Here is a 17,815-nt window from a genome sequence, read left to right on the forward strand (position 1 = left end):
CTTAAAATATATAGAAAATTGGAAAATGTTAAACTCAAATAACAAATCCTGTATTTTGAAAAATTAAGATGATATGTCTTTTAAATTTTTCTTGAATGTCACAAATTAAAATTGAAATTGAGGTATAAATTCATTTCTTAGAAAATTCCATTTGTGGGTCCGCATCAACGTGCCGGCAGCGGCGTCCGTCCGCAAATAGCTTCCACCAGAAAAAACAACCTCACCGCATCAATAATACAATACGAGACGTACACATACCTCCTCTTTCTCTCTCTCTCTCTCTCTCTCTCTCTCTCTCTCTCTCTCGTTTCCCTTCCTCTCCGTCTCTCTCTCTCTTCCGAATCATCGCCTCCTGCTTGTCTCCCCGTTCTTCCCGCAATTCTTAATTCGTATCCAAACACCAGCTTCTCTTTCCATTTTTTTCGAAATTCTCGTCGGGATTTTCTCGGGAAAGTAAGGGTTAGGGTTTGGGAGGGAAGCGAGATGAGCTTTCGGGATCTGGAAGCAGGAAGGGGCTTGGGTTTTTCAAGGCGTGACATCGTCAATGGCAAGCAGGACCCGACCCAAGCCGTGGCCTCAGGCATTTTCCAGATCAACACCGCCGTATCCACCTTTCAGAGGCTCGTCAACACCATCGGTACCCCCAAGGACACGCCCGAGCTCCGCGAAAAGCTGTGAGCTCTTTACTTTCTTATCAATTTTGTGTGAATTGTTTGGTTTTGCATTTAGGGTTGACTTATAGAGAATTTTGTTTGGTGAAGGCTGAATTGGTTTTCTGTCATGGTTAGTATCATGACTGCCTGAATTTTAATTGTTTGGATGAGGCGCTTCGCGTTAGCCTTTTGTGCTGTATAATTTGATGGATTAGGATTATCTGTTTGGCTAGCGTTTTGGAGGTGCATGCAATATCATTTCAAGATTTGAAATTTTTTAAGAAAAAATGGCTTAAGGGCAATGCCCAGATTAGTTCATTCGAATTCTGAAGTGTCTTTTCTGGTTATTCAGCATGCTTCTTTTCTTCACTCCAGCTGGATAATGTGTACGAAATTTGATTCTATTCGTCCTTTATGTGATTGCATTAGAAGTTATGGAGACCTGTAATTTCTAATTTTCTAATAATTTTAAGCTTGTTCTGCCCATTTTCCTGTTGCATAGATGGAATGACTGTTGGTGTTCTCTCTCTCTCTCCCGCCTCCCTTCCCTTCCTCACTTACTTCCATTATTGTGAATGATTTCCACAAGATACGGCATGCATGATAAATTCCATTTTCTAGTGCTCCCATATTCACTTCTCATGATTTGCAGGCACAAGACAAGACTACATATTGGTCAATTGGTGAAGAATACTTCAGAAAAACTTAAACAAGTTAGTGAAAGAGATCATCATACTGAAGTCAATGTAAGTTTCTCTCTCTCTCTCTCTCTCTCTCTCTCTCTCTCTCTCTCTCTCTCTCTCTACCCCTCCTTTTTCCATCCCTTCCTCTCTCTCACACACACACACAACCAAAAGTAGAGATACATGCCTTTCTCTTTGCACCTACCATCAGATGTATCCATTATTACCTTGATTGAGAACTTCCAGTGCTCAATGATACAATAGCTACAATTTGGTTAGAAAAGAAATATCCTCTTTTGAAGCCTAAGTCTAAGCCCCATTGTCCCAAATCTAGCAATAAGACCTTTTTGGTCTAAAATGAAATATATTGTGGCTCAAGAATCAGAAAATAAAAAGAAACAATAAAAATAAATCAGAGTCAAAGATTATGTCAAGTTTTGTTAGAGTATTTATTTGGGTGAAGCGCTATTATGAGTATTTATTTGGGTCCACTTTAGGGAATTTCTGATTGGCCAAATAGGTACATTTGATTGGTTGAAATGGTGCATTCTTGCTTTCTATTGTGGGTTGGCCTTTGAAAAACTCGAACTTTATTATTTGCTTGTTAAACTTAATTCCATGATTCTGCTTTGCGGGGTGTGATGATCTTGAATGTCTTCAACTTAATTGCAGGCGAGCAAGAAGATTACAGATGCTAAGCTTGCAAAAGATTTTCAAGCAGTGCTGAGAGAATTTCAGAAGGCTCAACGGCTTGCAGCTGAGAGAGAAACAGCATATGCTCCTTTTGTTCCCCAAGCAGTTCTTCCGTCCAGGTAACTTTTTGTCAGAGGGTAAATCCAATCTATTATTTATGTGCACTATTTTGTGAGTCTGGTAGGTGAACCTGACCATAGTAGTTCACCGACAATACTTCAAGTTGGTCTATTTTATGTGATATCTTCCAGAAGATCTTTTCGTAATGTTAGTTGCATTACATCTAGTGTTGTCAGAGCCTCAATTTTTAGTTGTATGATTGAATACTGTTTCATGCAGCTACACTGCTAGTGAGATAGATATAAGCTCAGATAAGAGTCCTGAACAGCGTGCTCTCCTTGTGGAATCTAGAAGGTGAGTTTTACTTGATTTTGCTGAGGACTTCTAACTGATACAGCAATGTGAAATGTGTGTGTGCGTGTTTGCTACTGCTATGATCATTTGGAAGTGGTAACTTGAATTGTAGCAGTTGGTTTTGCAAGAGCAATAGTATATCTCTTGTGGTTTATATATGTATGTACATATATATTTCTCCAAAAATTTCTATCTGGTAGAAAAGATTTTCTTTAATTCTCAGATGCATTGTTTCAGTCGTTTTTCCTCCATCTGATCTGCTAGTAAATTAACTTACTCTACCGTCATGAGGACATTGTATCAGGGCATAGGAAGTATAAATCTGATGCACTTTTTATAACTTTTTGCTTTTTGTTTAAACCAATCCGTTGACAGTTGTGTAAGGAATTCAAATCTTGAACATTTTTCTAATGTATAACTTTTTTGTACTCCTATGCTTTAACAAAGATCAGTGCGCAGAAGCTGTATGTTATATAAAACAAGCAGTTAGAAGTAAGAAAGGTAGATGCAAAACCACAGCCATCTCTTGACAAAAATCCGGATGTCCGGACAAGAGTAGATTTGTGTATATCTCATAAAAAAATCAGAACAGTGTTTTTACATGTATTACTGATTAAAAGGTCTTTAATGAATTGAATTCTCCATTGTTGATGAAGTGTGAAATGTAAATGAACTATTCTCCAAGTCCAGTTTTGGGTTTATGGTGGAGTAAGAGGGCCTTTGGAGGGAAAGTGGTCCAGTAGAAGTATGGTTGTGGAGAAGACAGGCTTAGAAATAGAATTAATATGAAATCATGGTCAAGGGATGTGGAAGACTGTTATGGGTGGGGTCTAGAAGATGTCTTTTGTAGTTTTTGAGTCTCCATTACTTATTTAGTATTCTAGTAATTTTCTACTATTTAATGAGTCTTTTAGTATAGTTTTGGGTGTTTAATTTTAAGCCTGTAAATAACTTGATCTCTTGTAAAATAAATCAGATTTTGGATCGAATGAAAAGTAAGTATTGTTGCAAGGCTAGGGCCTTGATATTTCATCCTCCACTTCTTTGTTTTTCTCTAAATTGCAGCAATCTTCAATCTTTTTTCTCCTGTTTCTCTAAACCTATTTAAATTACTAAGATGTGTGCCATCTAAAGCTCACTACAATCATAACGCAACACACACCTTGTGTTGTCCTACATCGAAATGGTAATGGCTTATTTCTCACCTTGAAAACGATTCTCTTATGCACAGAATTTTTTGGAAGCATCAACCGTCTTTGGCTCCATTTCCAATTGCGAGAGTTGAAGCTCTATCTATCTTATGCTAGCTGTTTCCCAAATTTTGATTGTTCTTTCATTTATCTACTTAAGTTTAAAATTCTTACCAATGTTGGATTTGCCATATATCCTTAGCTCTAAATGGGTTGTGCTGCAGACAGGAGGTCGTGCTATTGGACAATGAGATTTCCTTCAATGAGGCTATCATCGAGGAAAGAGAACAAGGAATACAAGAAATCCAGCAGCAAATTGGTGAAGTGAATGAGATTTTTAAAGATCTTGCTATATTGGTTCATGAGCAAGGAACCATGATTGGTAACTTATCCTTGTCTTTACTCTCTTGAAGGCACTATTATTTATCTGGCTCATTTTTTCTTATGTGATCATATCTACTTTGCAGATGATATAGGCTCCAATATTGAGGGTGCCCACGCTGCTACTGGCCAGGCAAAGTCCCAACTTGTTAAGGCCTCAAAGACCCAAAGATCAAATTCATCTCTGGTAATTTATAACACTTTCTAATGGCATTTTACAAATATATGTATGTATGTGTTCTGAAATGTTCTCTTGCGAGCCTGTCTGGCAACACAAAATGCTTATGCTTTTTTTTTTTTTGGGGATAAATGAACTAGTAAATTATACAGAAAAGAGGCCACAGCCATTTACAAACAAAGCCTAAGCACGAAAGCTGTAGGCAAAGAACACAAACTGTGAGGGACAACCCTGAAACCCAGAACACAAACCAACAAACCCCACAACGAGGCAAACAAGAAGGAACCAGGGGACCAGGGTTAGCTTGGAATACCCCAGTTCTCAGCAACCTGTAAATTAACCCAAGTAGGCCTAAACTTTTAGGAATATAATCTACACCTAATGGTAATACATCTAAAAATTACAGCAGTAGAACTCCTTTTGTTGTTTATGTTGCTAAATCTGATTTGAGCCACTACTTAAGTTGATTCTGGCATAATATGTGGTCCATTCCTGTTTTCAGACCCATGATATACTTCAGTAGGCGTACTTATGTATTTTAAAATACGTGAAGTAAGCACTGAATCCCACTTAAGAGGAATATTAATGATCTGTATTATCTCCATCTCTCAATTTATTTAAGGCATATATGAATACTCTTTAACATTGTCAATCTTATTGATCTCTTCGTATTTTGCAGACTTGCTTGCTCTTGGTAATATTTGGAATCGTGCTTCTCATTGTGATAGTAGTACTTGCCGCTTAATCGTTGGAACAAGTCAAGATGTGCTCTCAGGATCCCGTATGATAATTTCTCTAATGGGTTTTCTCTTGGGATATAATGCCTAACTTGAGTTTTGCGCTGTATTATAAGTTGGTATATAGGTGGTGGGTAGCCTTAACAATATATCTGGTTGTTTTGGTTGGTTTTGGTTATGTGGGATGTGTTTTTTTTCTTCTTATTCTGTAAGTTGGTGTTTGGGGCTTGTGATGGTGTTCCTTATCTAATAATATAAATATTGATAAATTTCATAATTCTTTGGGTTTTCATTGGTGTGCATCTGCCAGATTTTATTTTGTCACTCGATTAGAAAATTGTGAATTGGAGTTCACTTTATTGTCCTTTTCTTTGCCGCTTCTCCAGTTTAATTTGGTTATTTACAGTATTGTTGGAGTTTAGAAGGTATTCATTTCGATTAACTGATTGGGGTTAGGATATCTGGCCAAAACATGATCAAGTCTCGACCACGGCAGGCATGGTTCTTGCTAAGAAGCAAACTTGGTAATTAATTATATAGGAGAAAATGGCATTACAAAAATCTAAAAATTGAAGGTGATTTCAAAATTATAATTGATATTTACTCATAAAAATTTCTAATGTTCCTTGCAGAATCTCCTTTGCAAGATCATGATACTAGGAATTTGACTCATTTTTCTACAAACTAATATGGTGGCGGATTTGTTGGAAATTTGAGGTCTCAACTCAGAAGAAGAAAGAGGCTTAATTAATATTTTGCTTAATGTGCTTCACATCCATCCAGAGTACTTTGTATGCGTTTGCATCAAATATTATTGATGGAACTGAAACTTGTAACTCACTCATCCATGGTACTTCAATATATCTAGTGTTGAAAATAAGATATACCACTAGACGAATAACTAGTTGGTCTGAATGTTCCCTTCAAGTGTTCCGACTTTCGTATAGCCCGTAGCTAATACCTCGGACTTGCTATTTGATTCTGAAATCTAGAGGTGCTAGAGGAACCAACATAACAAGAGTTCTTAACCAGAGGAATTAGAGACGGTACAACATCTGCCATTAGAGGCCGGTATTCAGCTTCTGGCTGCACGCACATTGCTGCAATAGCAGCTATCTGTGAAACAATGTAGTGGCAAGAAAAATCTGAGTTGGTTGAAATTTTAGCACCAATAATTTACAGTTGAAGGTTTGATTATAGGAAGCTAGCTAGCTGAGCTGACCTGAATTAGATCCCTGTTTGAGTATTGCCCTCTTAGAGATGGGTCAACCATTTCCAATATTTTTTCTCTGGTAGTTAACCTTGGAAGAGCCTGAGTCATAGAACAAAAATTAGCAACTTCTTTAGTTTACACCTTAGATACATGCATGCATAAATTGTAGGCATACATACCTGCATAAACTTAACATTGAGTCTCTGCATAGCAATCTAACGGTTAGACGTGTTGCACATCACCTAGTCTAATTTTAGTGAAAGTGTAACTATTAAGATTAGACTAGTTAATGTCGCAACAAGTCTAACCATTAGGTTGTTGTAATATTTTAGGTTAAACGGAATGCATGTAAATACACCATTTGTAAATGCAGAGACTCGAAATTCAATATTATATACTATTAAGTAGAAATTTGCAGGGTTCACTTTTAGTAGCATTGTATGCCATGATGATTGACTAACCCATGAGATAAGGACATGCTCTCCAGGAGGCCTCTTGGTATCAACTGGCACACGCCCGGTTAACAGCTCTAAAAGAACAGCACCATAGCTGTACACATCTGATTTTGTGGTAAGCTGTCCTGTGGAGGCATACCTATGTATCACCAAAAAGTCCAAAACTCAAAAATCACAGTGAAGAGAAAAGTATTATTTATATACACAAGAATCTTCTTGTAATTCCCTATTTAAATTGAAATCAAAGGGTGCGTTTGTAATTTTGATGAATAGACTTGTTTTATATGCAGTTTGTATACGGACCATGCAAAAAGGCATCAAAGCAAGAAAATGTCACAATCAGCCTTTGGTCCAAAATGGTGTTTAGGTTTTTAGTAGTTCTTTTGCTTTACCCATGAAGGAGATAAAAAATGACAGCTAGCATAATAGTGATCCTAGCATATAAGCCCATGTGTATGCTTCTATTGCATGCCTCTAAATTTGTTGGTATCGTAATGATCATTCTTGAGAGAAGGAGTTCCATTACAGATGATGTAGTAGCACTCACTCTGGTGCCAAATATCCTGTGGTCCCCAGAACCCGTGTCGAAATCTGACCGTTGATCTTCTCAGAACCCGTCTTGGCCAATCCGAAATCCGACACCTTGGCACGAAAGTTTTGATCAAGTAGAATGCTGGTGCACTTGAAGTCACGGTGTATGACAGGTGGGATGGCATGCTCATGGAGGAACTCAAGGGCCTTGGCACAATCAAGGGCTATCCTCAATCGGGTCCCCCAATCCAACGGCTTATGGTTGTTTGTGGAATGGAGATGGTGTTGTAGGGTGCCATTGGGCATGTGTTCAAATATTAGGAGCCTATGATGTTGGTCAGCACAATAGCCAAGTAGCTCCACCAAGTATGGAGAATGCAATCGGCTTAGTAGATCCACCTACAATAGGGGAAGAAAAGAAGGCATTTGTTTAATTTCATATTTTGTCTCACACACCCATGTGAAATTTTAATAAAATATACTACAAACACGCATTCTTCTTTAAAATAGAAAAATAATCCTTTTGTCAAAACATTTGAATGCAAGCGTAATGTGTGTTGGAGAAAGAGGTCCTCAAGATTTTCATTCTTTTAGTGTGGTTAGGTAAAATACTAAGGTCATAGCATCTTTGAAAGGAGTATTAAAACTCTCCTATCTCCGTCTCATACACCATTTGTGTCTTTTTTACACATCGTGTGATACACGGATTGTTTTTTTCACATATCACGTCCCTTTATGTGTGTGTGTGTGTGGGAGAGAGAGAGAATTATATTGCAAGCAAAAAATCTAGCAATGCCCTAGTTAATTTTGCTCAAATGGTTTGTGTGGACAGTACAAATGCTTACACCTAAAAATGACAAAAAGGGCATTCATTTTAAAGCCAATGTACTTGAAACAGAAGAGACAATACAGCAACAAAATTAATTAAAGAGAAAAAGGAGGGATGGATATTGGATAGAAAGCAAGTAGGAACAAAAGCTAATAATAATAATAATAAATGAAGTCACTCACCTCAAGCCTGAAAGCACGCTCTCCTTGCCTTCCTTCTCTATGCAGCATCTTAATTGCAGCCACAGTCCCATCTCTGAGGATCCCCCTATACACAACCCCAAACACTCCCTGCCCTATCACATTTGCTTCACTAAACTTCTCAGTGGCCACCTCAAGTTCCTTGTATGAAAACACTTGGACTGCTCCTCCTCCTCCTCTTCTGTATCTGCTTGGTGCTGTGAGTATTTCTGCTGGTGTCTTAAGCACTGACCTTCCAGAATCCCCTCCTTGGAGGGTTAGGCACCCACCCTTCACATCTGCCACATTTTCACATGCCAATATCAGAATTTCTGGAGGAACAGAAAAAACTCATGTCCAACCAAATTCCATAATGGGCTTGTTAAAAACCATATTTTTTTCTTTTAATTAAAAAAAATGCATTCGAACCTCCAAGGCATCTTAGTAGTGTGTGCGAGAAACTTCCCCTCCCCCTCTTTTTAGACTATCACTTGTAATAAATAAATAATCAAAGCATTATGAGCAGAAGAACCATTCATTTTTCTGTGTATTACCTGGGCTGGAATTGAAGGTGGGCATTGAGGTTTGAGCAATGAACCTGCTGCTTGTGTTGCTGCTGATGATGCTATTCTCTCTGTAAGTTTTGCCATTGTAACTTTTGGTGGACTTGAGCCGTCGAAGGATTAAAATGATCAAGATTATAACAAGGAGCATAACTGAGCTGATGGAAATGATAATGAGAGTATATTTTGAAGGAAAACTTCCATGGTTATGGTGGTGGTGGTGGTGGTTATAGGGTTGAGAATGTGAAAGATGGTGGTATTTATGATGAGTGTGGTGTTTTTCAGCAGTGGTGTTAACTTCCATGAGCACAAAGACCGAAAGAGCAATGCAAAACAGAAGAAATGAGAGAGAGAGAGAGAGAGAGAGAGAGAGAGAGAGAGAGATGAGTTTGACAATGGTGAGGTGTAAATTTGTATAGGGAGTTGAATTTCCCTTCTAGCTTGGATTTCATCTCTCCTTCTTTCTCTAAACTTGGCCTTTTCTTCACATGATTCTTCACATGAGTCGTCTCTTCTTTTGTATTTTCTAGAGAATTGTTGTCTTTTTATATCGGAAAGTCTTGGAAGCTTTTGCACGATATCACATCCATTCTCCGTTCAAATAATTATTTCCCAATTATAAACAAAGATTTGTGTTACAGACAATTGCTCATGCGTGATGATTGTAAGTCGTTGATGCATTGTAAGACTCACTATCATCAATGGTCCACCGATCATCAACGGTCCACCAGCGCGTGGGCGAGTAGTAGCATTTTTCATAAGCAATCTACAGATTTCGAAACTTTCTGATTACCTCTATCCTCAAATGACTTGAAGACAATGTGTGGATAATGATTTTATTCACCAGTTGAAGTGGACATGGCAAATGTGCCAACTGTAATTGCCACCAGCGTAAGAAACAATAAAACAGCAGCTTCAAACCAGAGAATAAGGAGAAAGATAGTAACGCCTAAATATTTGCATGCCAATCCACCGTCCCAGTGTCACTCATTGTCCCAGTCAATAAAAATAACAATTAGTAATAAGTGACATAATCCTTCATTAATCATATCATAAAAGAAATTAAGAACATATAGTGAACCTTCTCTTTTTCATATTGGGGGAAGGGGATGATGAAACCTAGAACTCTCAGATGAACGGGGAGATACTTTTAACCACTTGAGCAACAAGTCCCTTGCATGGAAACTTTTTTTTTTCTTTTTTTTTCATACATGGAACCTTTTCTACCCTTCTTACAATTGAGAGTGACATTGAATTAGGCTTGACCCCCTAAACAGTAGAGCATCACTATCTCCATGGGTTGGAACTTGTCCCTGGTGTAAGAGGGAGAAATCAGCTGCAACATGACATGGGTATGCAATAAAGTTTGGTAGGGCCAAACATGATGCATCCCAACTCATTTATGTTAAATACTCTTCCAATTACCCAAAGGAAATCATGTCTTCCTAATCTGGTATCAGTGGGATTTGAGATCCTAGACAAACTAATTCATTTGCTTCAACCCTCTGCAACCAGGCCAATCTCCCATTTCTGATAAGTGAACATGCTCTTAATAGATATGCATATGCTTGTCCCCTAGGTTAAATCATGCATCTATATTGCATGCAAAAGAGTAGAGCTAGCATTGATACAATCGATTCAAGTAATAATTTTTTACACTTCCATCAATCATCTGAAAAACCAAGAAACCTATTGATAAGCTTGGCAACTGGTGTGGCATCACCTGGATATGGAATGAGGTAATCCAAATTCATATTTGCTATAGTTCGACAAAGTGTCTGTGGGCGAGCATAGTATAAATGCTTCCTCTCTGCTAGTTCTTCTGCCAACTCACTTTGATGGTTGTCCATCAGATCTTCATTCACCACCACAATTAAGGGCTTACCAAGCCGCAATGTCTCAAACATGCTCCGTGACCCTGCACCACAGCAAAACATTCATGAAAACATTTATGCCAATCAAATATCAAGCATCAACATATGTACAAAGAAATTACTCATAATCAGCAAACTTTTCTCTTCCTTTGTACTTCTATTTTTACAAAACTTCCCTAAAGAAAATTCATTAAAATTGATGAGTTTAAAAGACTCAAGGGAAACGATACACCTTTCCTGCAGAAGTAAAGGATAGATGGAAGTAATGCATTGTAGCTAATAAGTTCTCATAAGGAATAGCCTTTCACAATTGCTTCCTTGCAATATTTACAATTCTAACAATTATCCCTGCAAAATATGTATAGATGGAGCTTCAATTGAGAGATCGCTCAAATAAACTTATATGAGGGACACTCTTGTAGGACCCACCTTGCATTGTATGTCAATGATCCGACCATCTAATTTTCAAGTCTTAATTCATAGATTATCTCAGGAAAAAAAAAAAAACCAAAATCAGAAAATTCATGACCATTTGATCAGAACGCAGTCATTTAATTTTTCTTTTAAAAAAACTTTTTCTTCTATTTGTTTCATGAACTACACGGCTTAATGGTTTATGATTTGCATGATTTTTTTCAAGCTCATCTTTGAATGAAAACTTGAAACATAGACGTTTGGATGATGGAACTATAATGTGAAGTGGGCTCCAAAAGAACTCTATGTATACACACATTGATATATACATCAGTAATGTAGAGAATGACACTCTCTCATGCACCAACATGCTCTAAGAAAAAAGAAGAGTTATGCTCCATTTTCATTCCATACAAGGACGTCTACATAACTGAACAGCCCTCATGCACAAAAATGCTCTAAGAGTTATGTCGAACAACAAAAATACATAAAATGTAATTAAATTTGTAATTAAATTGTGGTATTGTCGGCCTTCCTCATAACAACACATCATGTACCCTTATATTAGAATGGTTTCTAAAATGTAATTGTACAGATGACTGGTAATACTAGTCATGTATCTGAACCGTTTGATTCTAAAAATTGAACTCAGCCAATTATGTTTTAATTGTATGTGCACATGGAAGAATGGCAGTTGTATAAGACAAAACAGTAACAGTAATTCAAGTATACCTAAATGGTAATCAAATGTCAAAACATAAGAAGACACTATGATGTAGTAGTACAGCCTGTAGGTGTTAGATTAAGCACTTAAACAATAGAACAGAGAAGAATATAAGAGACCGAGGAGAAGAAATATAGATCGATAAGACGAGATAAAGGGCAGAAACAGTAGAACAAAGAAGAATATCAGAGATTGAGGAGAAGAAATATAGATTGAAGGGATCAGAGAGTTCTAGGAAAAGGTTTACTCAACATTCAAATCTGCATTTTAAAGAACTACATGGGGGTATTTATAGCAAACTAAAAGCTAGACATAATAGGATAAAAATCCCTTGCTTAAACAGAAATCCTAACCAATAAAAAAGGACACTTAAAACTAGAAATTTGGAAATCTAGAAAAGTTGAAATCCTACTAGAATTTAGAAAACTAGAGGATCTAGGAAACTAACAAATACATTAGGAAACTAATAAATTGAGGTCCAACGCGTCCTACATCATTCTCCCCCGGCAAAAAGAACTCAATTCCGACAAGTAAACAACCACAAAATACAAATTAATAACGATGACGCCGACTGAAAGTATGAATAATAAGGGACGAGGGTCAGCAATCATCGATGTTTGGATCATGGACACCTTCGAGAGGCTCCACAATCTCACAAAGCTCACTATCGGGAGTGTTGATAGTTAAAGTTCCTTGCGGACAACGAGAGGCAATATGTCCTTTGGCATGACAATGGAAACATTCAATGCGAGCATTAGTAGAAACAACCGGACCTTTGTTAGGTGGTGGTGCAGTAGGGTTAGATGGTCTTGAAAACCCCGTATGCATACCTGTAGTGGGAAGAGTTTGGTCGGCGGTTGCAGGCTGGCCAGAATACCCCAAATGTTGAGGCTGCAAATATGCTTCAGCTTCCAATGCGTGGCAATATGCATCTTCCAAACAATGAGGATCAAACCGACAGACTTCATGTTTAATATCGTCATGAAGACCATGGATAAAGCGAGACACAGTGATTCCTGGTTCTTCACGAATCCCTGCACGTTTTTTCTGTTTAATAAAACGAGCATGGAATTCAGTAACGGTCAAATTTCCTTGGGAAATGGTCCATAATTGATCAAACAATTGCTCTAGATAAAAGGTGGGAACATATTTTTCGCGAAGCTTGAATTTCATCTCGTTCCATAGAGTCACAGGCGGCCTTGCAAATTGATAGAGTTGCTCCTCCACGGAATTCCAATATAATCTAGTGGCTCCCCGTAGCGTCATCTTACCAATGCGAAGTTTATGAGCATCCGTCAAGTTGAACCAGTCGAAATAATCTTCCATGGCTTGAACCCAATCAAGAAACATCGTAGGATCTCCACGACCATCAAAAGTAGAAGCGGTAGGCCTGATGTGACGGATGACATTGTTGTCAAAATGGCGAGGGAGATGAGTGTACTGATCATGTGGAACGGGTGGCATGTTAGGAGCCTGAGTAGTCGCTGGAGGAGGGCCCGCTGTGTGCTGGCTACAATGGGGCGGCGACATAAACCCAAAAGAAAAGAGGGGCTCCAATTGAGCCTTGGGCGTGCCGAGCGAGAGACCGGTTGAGGTATGCTGCATGCCGTATGGCACGGCCTTGAGTTTTTGATCCACCGGTGGATTGGGCAGAATGCCACTTTTTGGCGGCGTAGACGAACTCGAGAGTGCTGCTGAGGTAGAAGAAGGCTACAGCCCGAAAGTGATTGATAAGCATCTGAACAGAGTCTTGGAGTTTGTTGATGGCAAGGTCTGTCGTCGCAAGATGTTTTTGAACCTGTACCAACTCTTCTTTTTGTTCAGCGCTGAGCTTGGAGAGTTGGGTTTCAATGCAGGTGATATCGTCAGAAACTTTGTCTTGGAACTCATGACGTTGTTCCGCGAGGCTGGCCATGGTTTGGGGTGCCATGTCAAAGAGTAGACACAAGCGAAATCGAGGCCTGGCTTTGGATACCAATTGATGTATTACAGCCCGTAGGTGTTAGATTAAGCCCTTAAACAATAGAATAGGGAAGAATATAAGAGACCGAGGAGAAGAAATATAGATCGATAAGACGAGATAAAGGGCAGAAGCAGTAGAACAAAGAAGAATATCGGAGATTGAGGAGAAGAAAAAATCGAAGGGATCAGAGAGTTCTAGGAAAAGGTTTACTCAACATTCAAATCTGCATTTTAAAGAACTACATGAGGGTATTTATAGCAAACTAAAAGCTAGACATAATAGGATAAAAATCCCTTGCTTAAACAGAAATCCTAACCCAAATAAAAAAGGAAACTAAAACTAGAAATCTGGAAAAGTTAAAATCCTACTAGAATTTAGAAAACTAGAGAATCTAGGAAACTAACAAATTTAGGTCCTACGCGTCCTGCATCACACTATTTAATTATACCTGCATGACTGATCACAAGAGATGCTGCTCGCAGATGGTCTGCAATGCTGGATGAAAAAGTGAAGTAGTCTAAAGAAAGGGACCCATATCCTCCTTCAGGCTGCATTATAAAAAATGGTGGGGGGAAGGGAAAGAAAATACAAATAAGTACAAATCAATTTCAAACCCTTTAAAAAAAAAGTGTATGTATGTATTTGTGTGTGTGTGTGTGTGTGTGTGTGTGTGTGTATTATAAGAAGAATGAATAGTAGATATAGACATTTCACTTAACACTGTTCATTACTACTCCATTGGGCTGCTACATCAACTGCATTTCCCTCATGCGACCAGCCAGATTCCAATCTAGGAGACTCTGGCCAGGCTTAATGAGTCTAAGTAAAGAATACAACTAATCCCCCTAAGTTTTAATAATCTTTCAAGAATGATTACCTTTTTTCTGGATGAGCTCTGATATTCATTGGAGTGCAGAAAAACTACTTTCTTTCTCTTTCACTACAAGAATTAAAAATCACCACTACAGTTCCTATGCTTTTGTCAAGCCGGAGAACCTTCAATTCGAATATAAATAGTAAACTGGATAATGCATTCTTTAAACATTCATGTTTCCCCCCTTACAATTGGTTATGTTACAATTGAAAGTGAAGAACAAATTCATGCAGAAATAAATAGGACTTAAAAATTAAAAATTACCTTGACTTTACAATACCCTCAGTATCTCCCATCTTCAATCATCAATTTTTCCACAAGTAGTTTCAACAAAGGCTGTCTTATTAACCCTATAGCATTCACAAGAGACAAGTTAAATAAAAATAAAAAATTAGAATACACACAAGTGAGAACTAGGAATTAGGAAAATAAGGAAAAAAAATTGCTAAGTACAAGATATGCAAATATACTTGAAGACAACAAGACAAAGAATGAGCAGAAAAATCAATGATAAACTAAAACTCATACCAGTCAAACACCAACAAAAATGTCACTGCAGAAACTAATTAGACGAATTAACTTCAGCGATAATTAAATTGCAATCTATTTTATGGACTGGTTATCTATTGTAGTCCACATTTTTCTTTTGTTCTGAAATTATCCCATTGACCATTGTCCAACTAGACATTTACTTTTCCGGACCATTTGTTTTTATGTTTTGAGTTGCCATTTAAATTTCAAAAAGATGGAGCTTCTGTGCTATTACTAGCCTGCACGAACATATACACAATATCAAACACATGTAAAGAAACAGTAATGAATACATTTAACACCTTAATACAGGCAAAGAAGATAAACAAACACACATATTATATATATATAGGCACAACACTATTCAAGAGGCACAGTACCATTGTCAAGGCACAAACAAAGCAAAGTATATCGATGGGCACAACACCATAGTATATCATATAGGAATGGAACAACTGCATACACAAAAAAGAAAGAAGATATACACATCCACAGTACTGGAACAAGAAATGTATAGTGCATCAAAAAATTGAGGGAAAATATAGGCACAAATAAGTTTTAAGTTTTAACAGAGGGACAAAGACTGAGCTCATTAGAGCATAATCTTGGAGGAAAGGAAAACATTAACCCTATAAAATAAATAAAATAAAAAAGTAATATTCTGGTGACTCAATCTGCCTTCTGCAGAGGTCGAAAATCTGCAGGCAAACGATTCAGATTTTCCTCCTGCACAGGTATATTTGCCACCAGCAATGGTATATTGGCCTCTGCACATGTATATTTACACAGGCAAAAAAATTCTAACTTGCCTCTTGCCACACAAGTTACTCATTTTGACCTACAAAAAAGGGATAATGTGTTGGAATCAATCTACCTCCTACACAGGTGGAAAGCTGGAGTAAGATTTAAACTGATGAACCCACTATCGACTACATAGTGGGCAGACTAGAAGTGACCTCCAATACACAGGCACCACACTTATCAAGCAGTTCAACTTTAAGCGCAATTCAAGTTAGGCAAATGAATCTTCCAGAACATCAAAACAAAATCAAATTTATAATGTATTCAGCCCTAAGAGAATCACACAATTAACCACAATTGCATTGCCAAATATTACGGATCAAAATAAAAAGTTGCACCAGAAAAACTAAACAAAAGCACGTGAGTGTTATTAAACCAAAAAAAAAAAAAAAAAAAAGAAACAACAAAAAAGTTACCTTTGGGCTGATCTGTGGTGGCGGAGGTGGGTATCGTCTACCGTGGCAGGCGATGGTTGGAGAGGAAAGAGACTGAGAGAGTGAGAGGTCTGAACAGAATGTTGATGGGTCTGTGCCAATTGGTTGTGGGTCTGGTTGTGTGTAGAATGAGGAGAGTGAAATCTCAGAAATTTGAGTTGTTCTATTGGGGAAGAGCTGGGGAAGGTCAGTTGGCTTGGAGGGTGCGATCAAAATTTGGTTCTTGATGGTGGGAATTGTACGAGGAGTGAAAGGTATAAAGAAAGTTCGGCTCTTAACGGTGAGAATGGTATGAAGAGTGAAACAGTAAGTCAGTAATTCTGGAGAAGGAGAACCAGAGAATAATGAGAACGGTGCGAGAAAGAATGCGGTAATATTTTAAAATAGAAACTTGTGTCTGTGTAGGAAGATTTATGTGATCAGGAAAAAAGTCCTAATTACAATAGGAGGACTATCCAAAAAGGAAAGTAAATACAACCTTGATTAAAAATGGGAATTAAAATTTCCTGATCGGAGAGGGAAAAGACCCCTATATAAACTCCACAGCTCAATATTAATCCCACAACATGCAAACCTTTTCTTTTGAGATTCTTGAAACTTCATTCTCTCTTTCTTAGTTTTCGTTGCTAGATTAAGCCCTGTGCGTTGCATTTTCTGCAATCTCTCACCCATGGAGAAAACATGATCATCCCTTCATTCTCCCACTAACAGAAGTCTCATCACTATTCTTAGTATTGATGGAGGTGGAATAAGAGGGATTAAACCTTTTATTTTAAGCATGTAAGGCTCGCAGATTATTTTCATGTAGTTGCAGGGACGAGCACATGTGGCCTTGTGGCGACCATGCTTCCTATCCCAAATGAAAATAATCGTCCCTTATATACTACTAAAGATATCATCCTTTTTTTATCTCAAACACTGCCCTAAAATCTTCCCCCAATCTAGGTGTAGTTGATTGTTGACAGAGAGATCACATTGTTCTACTGTGTACCTTTCGTATGCATATGATATTACTTGTACAATAGCTCTCTCATCATTAACATCACACATTATTTCAAACTTTTAGGAGGATCCAAATATGATGAGAAGTATTTACATAAACTGTTGAAGGAAAAACTAGGAGACAAACATTTGCACGACACATTGACTAACGTTGTAGTCCCAACTTTTGATATAAAGCGGCAATATGCAGTTATTTTCTGCAGCTATCAGGTTTGTTTATTAATTGTCTCTTAATTCAAACACATATATGTATATAATTTAATCCTTTGTGTTTGCTCTTTTTGTGAATAAATAAATAATTTTTGATTTTGTATATATATGTTGGTCATGATTTTAGTTGAAAAAAATAGCCCAACCTAGATGCTTTGCTCTCGGATATACGCATTGGAACTTCAGCAACTCCGTACTATTTTCCAACCTATCAATTTAATTTCACATCTTCAATCTCACTGATGGCACCATCAGTTGAAATTATGGAATTAAATTGATAGGCTGGAAG

At 37.7% G+C, this 17,815-nt stretch overlaps 3 protein-coding genes across 5 annotated transcripts; 1 reads left to right on the forward strand and 2 right to left on the reverse strand.

Moving 5' to 3' along the window:
• On the forward strand, nt 228-5,248 carry LOC18775868 (syntaxin-22). Its single transcript, XM_020563658.1, has 7 exons — nt 228-674; nt 1,306-1,399; nt 2,009-2,148; nt 2,369-2,443; nt 3,858-4,015; nt 4,101-4,201; nt 4,872-5,248. The coding sequence occupies exons 1-7, from the start codon at nt 484-486 to the stop codon at nt 4,935-4,937; spliced, it is 825 nt and encodes a 274-aa protein (XP_020419247.1). The 5' UTR covers nt 228-483; the 3' UTR covers nt 4,938-5,248.
• On the reverse strand, nt 5,658-9,614 carry LOC18776095 (probable serine/threonine-protein kinase PBL7). The gene is made up of 6 exons (XM_007211013.2): nt 8,691-9,614; nt 8,140-8,435; nt 7,145-7,527; nt 6,604-6,736; nt 6,152-6,241; nt 5,658-6,045 (listed from the first exon to the last, which is right to left on the reverse strand). The coding sequence occupies exons 1-6, from the start codon at nt 9,001-9,003 to the stop codon at nt 5,884-5,886; spliced, it is 1,377 nt and encodes a 458-aa protein (XP_007211075.1). The 5' UTR covers nt 9,004-9,614; the 3' UTR covers nt 5,658-5,883.
• LOC18777883 lies at nt 10,276-17,169 on the reverse strand. 3 transcript variants are annotated; one of them, XR_002271634.1, is made up of 6 exons: nt 16,297-17,169; nt 14,813-14,898; nt 14,123-14,222; nt 12,542-13,725; nt 10,806-10,921; nt 10,535-10,617 (listed from the first exon to the last, which is right to left on the reverse strand). XR_002271634.1 is itself a non-coding variant. In XM_020563657.1 (5 exons), exons 4-5 carry the CDS (start codon nt 13,314-13,316, stop codon nt 10,364-10,366), a joined length of 1,029 nt encoding a protein of 342 aa, XP_020419246.1. In that variant the 5' UTR covers nt 13,317-13,725; nt 14,123-14,222; nt 14,813-14,898; nt 16,297-17,169; the 3' UTR covers nt 10,276-10,363. The 3 variants fall into 3 exon arrangements, 1 of the variants encoding a protein (XP_020419246.1); XM_020563657.1 differs by lacking the exon at nt 10,806-10,921 and having other exon boundaries at nt 10,276-10,617; XR_002271633.1 differs by lacking the exon at nt 12,542-13,725 and having other exon boundaries at nt 10,511-10,921; nt 16,297-17,167.

Source organism: Prunus persica, chromosome G5, assembly GCF_000346465.2.
Source record: "Prunus persica cultivar Lovell chromosome G5, Prunus_persica_NCBIv2, whole genome shotgun sequence".
Taxonomy (NCBI): Eukaryota; Viridiplantae; Streptophyta; class Magnoliopsida; order Rosales; family Rosaceae; genus Prunus; species Prunus persica.

Bases quoted from the DNA above. Each gene is read 5' to 3' on its own strand.
- LOC18775868 (XM_020563658.1), top strand. From the start codon at position 484: ATGAGCTTTCGGGATCTGGAAGCAGGAAGGGGCTTGGGTTTTTCAAGG. The intron at 675-1,305 runs GTGAGCTCTTTA...CATGATTTGCAG, and splicing joins CCCGAGCTCCGCGAAAAGCT to GCACAAGACAAGACTACATA. The intron at 1,400-2,008 runs GTAAGTTTCTCT...ACTTAATTGCAG, and splicing joins ATCATCATACTGAAGTCAAT to GCGAGCAAGAAGATTACAGA.
- LOC18776095 (XM_007211013.2), bottom strand. From the start codon at position 9,003: ATGGAAGTTAACACCACTGCTGAAAAACACCACACTCATCATAAATAC. The intron at 8,436-8,690 runs GTAATACACAGA...AAAATGTGGCAG, and splicing joins CACCTTCAATTCCAGCCCAG to ATGTGAAGGGTGGGTGCCTA. The intron at 6,737-7,144 runs GTGAGTGCTACT...GGTGATACATAG, and splicing joins ACAGGATATTTGGCACCAGA to GTATGCCTCCACAGGACAGC.
- LOC18777883 (XM_020563657.1), bottom strand. From the start codon at position 13,316: ATGCAGCATACCTCAACCGGTCTCTCGCTCGGCACGCCCAAGGCTCAA. The intron at 10,618-12,541 runs GTATGCATACGG...GCTGTGGTGCAG, and splicing joins CCAAACTCTTCCCACTACAG to GGTCACGGAGCATGTTTGAG.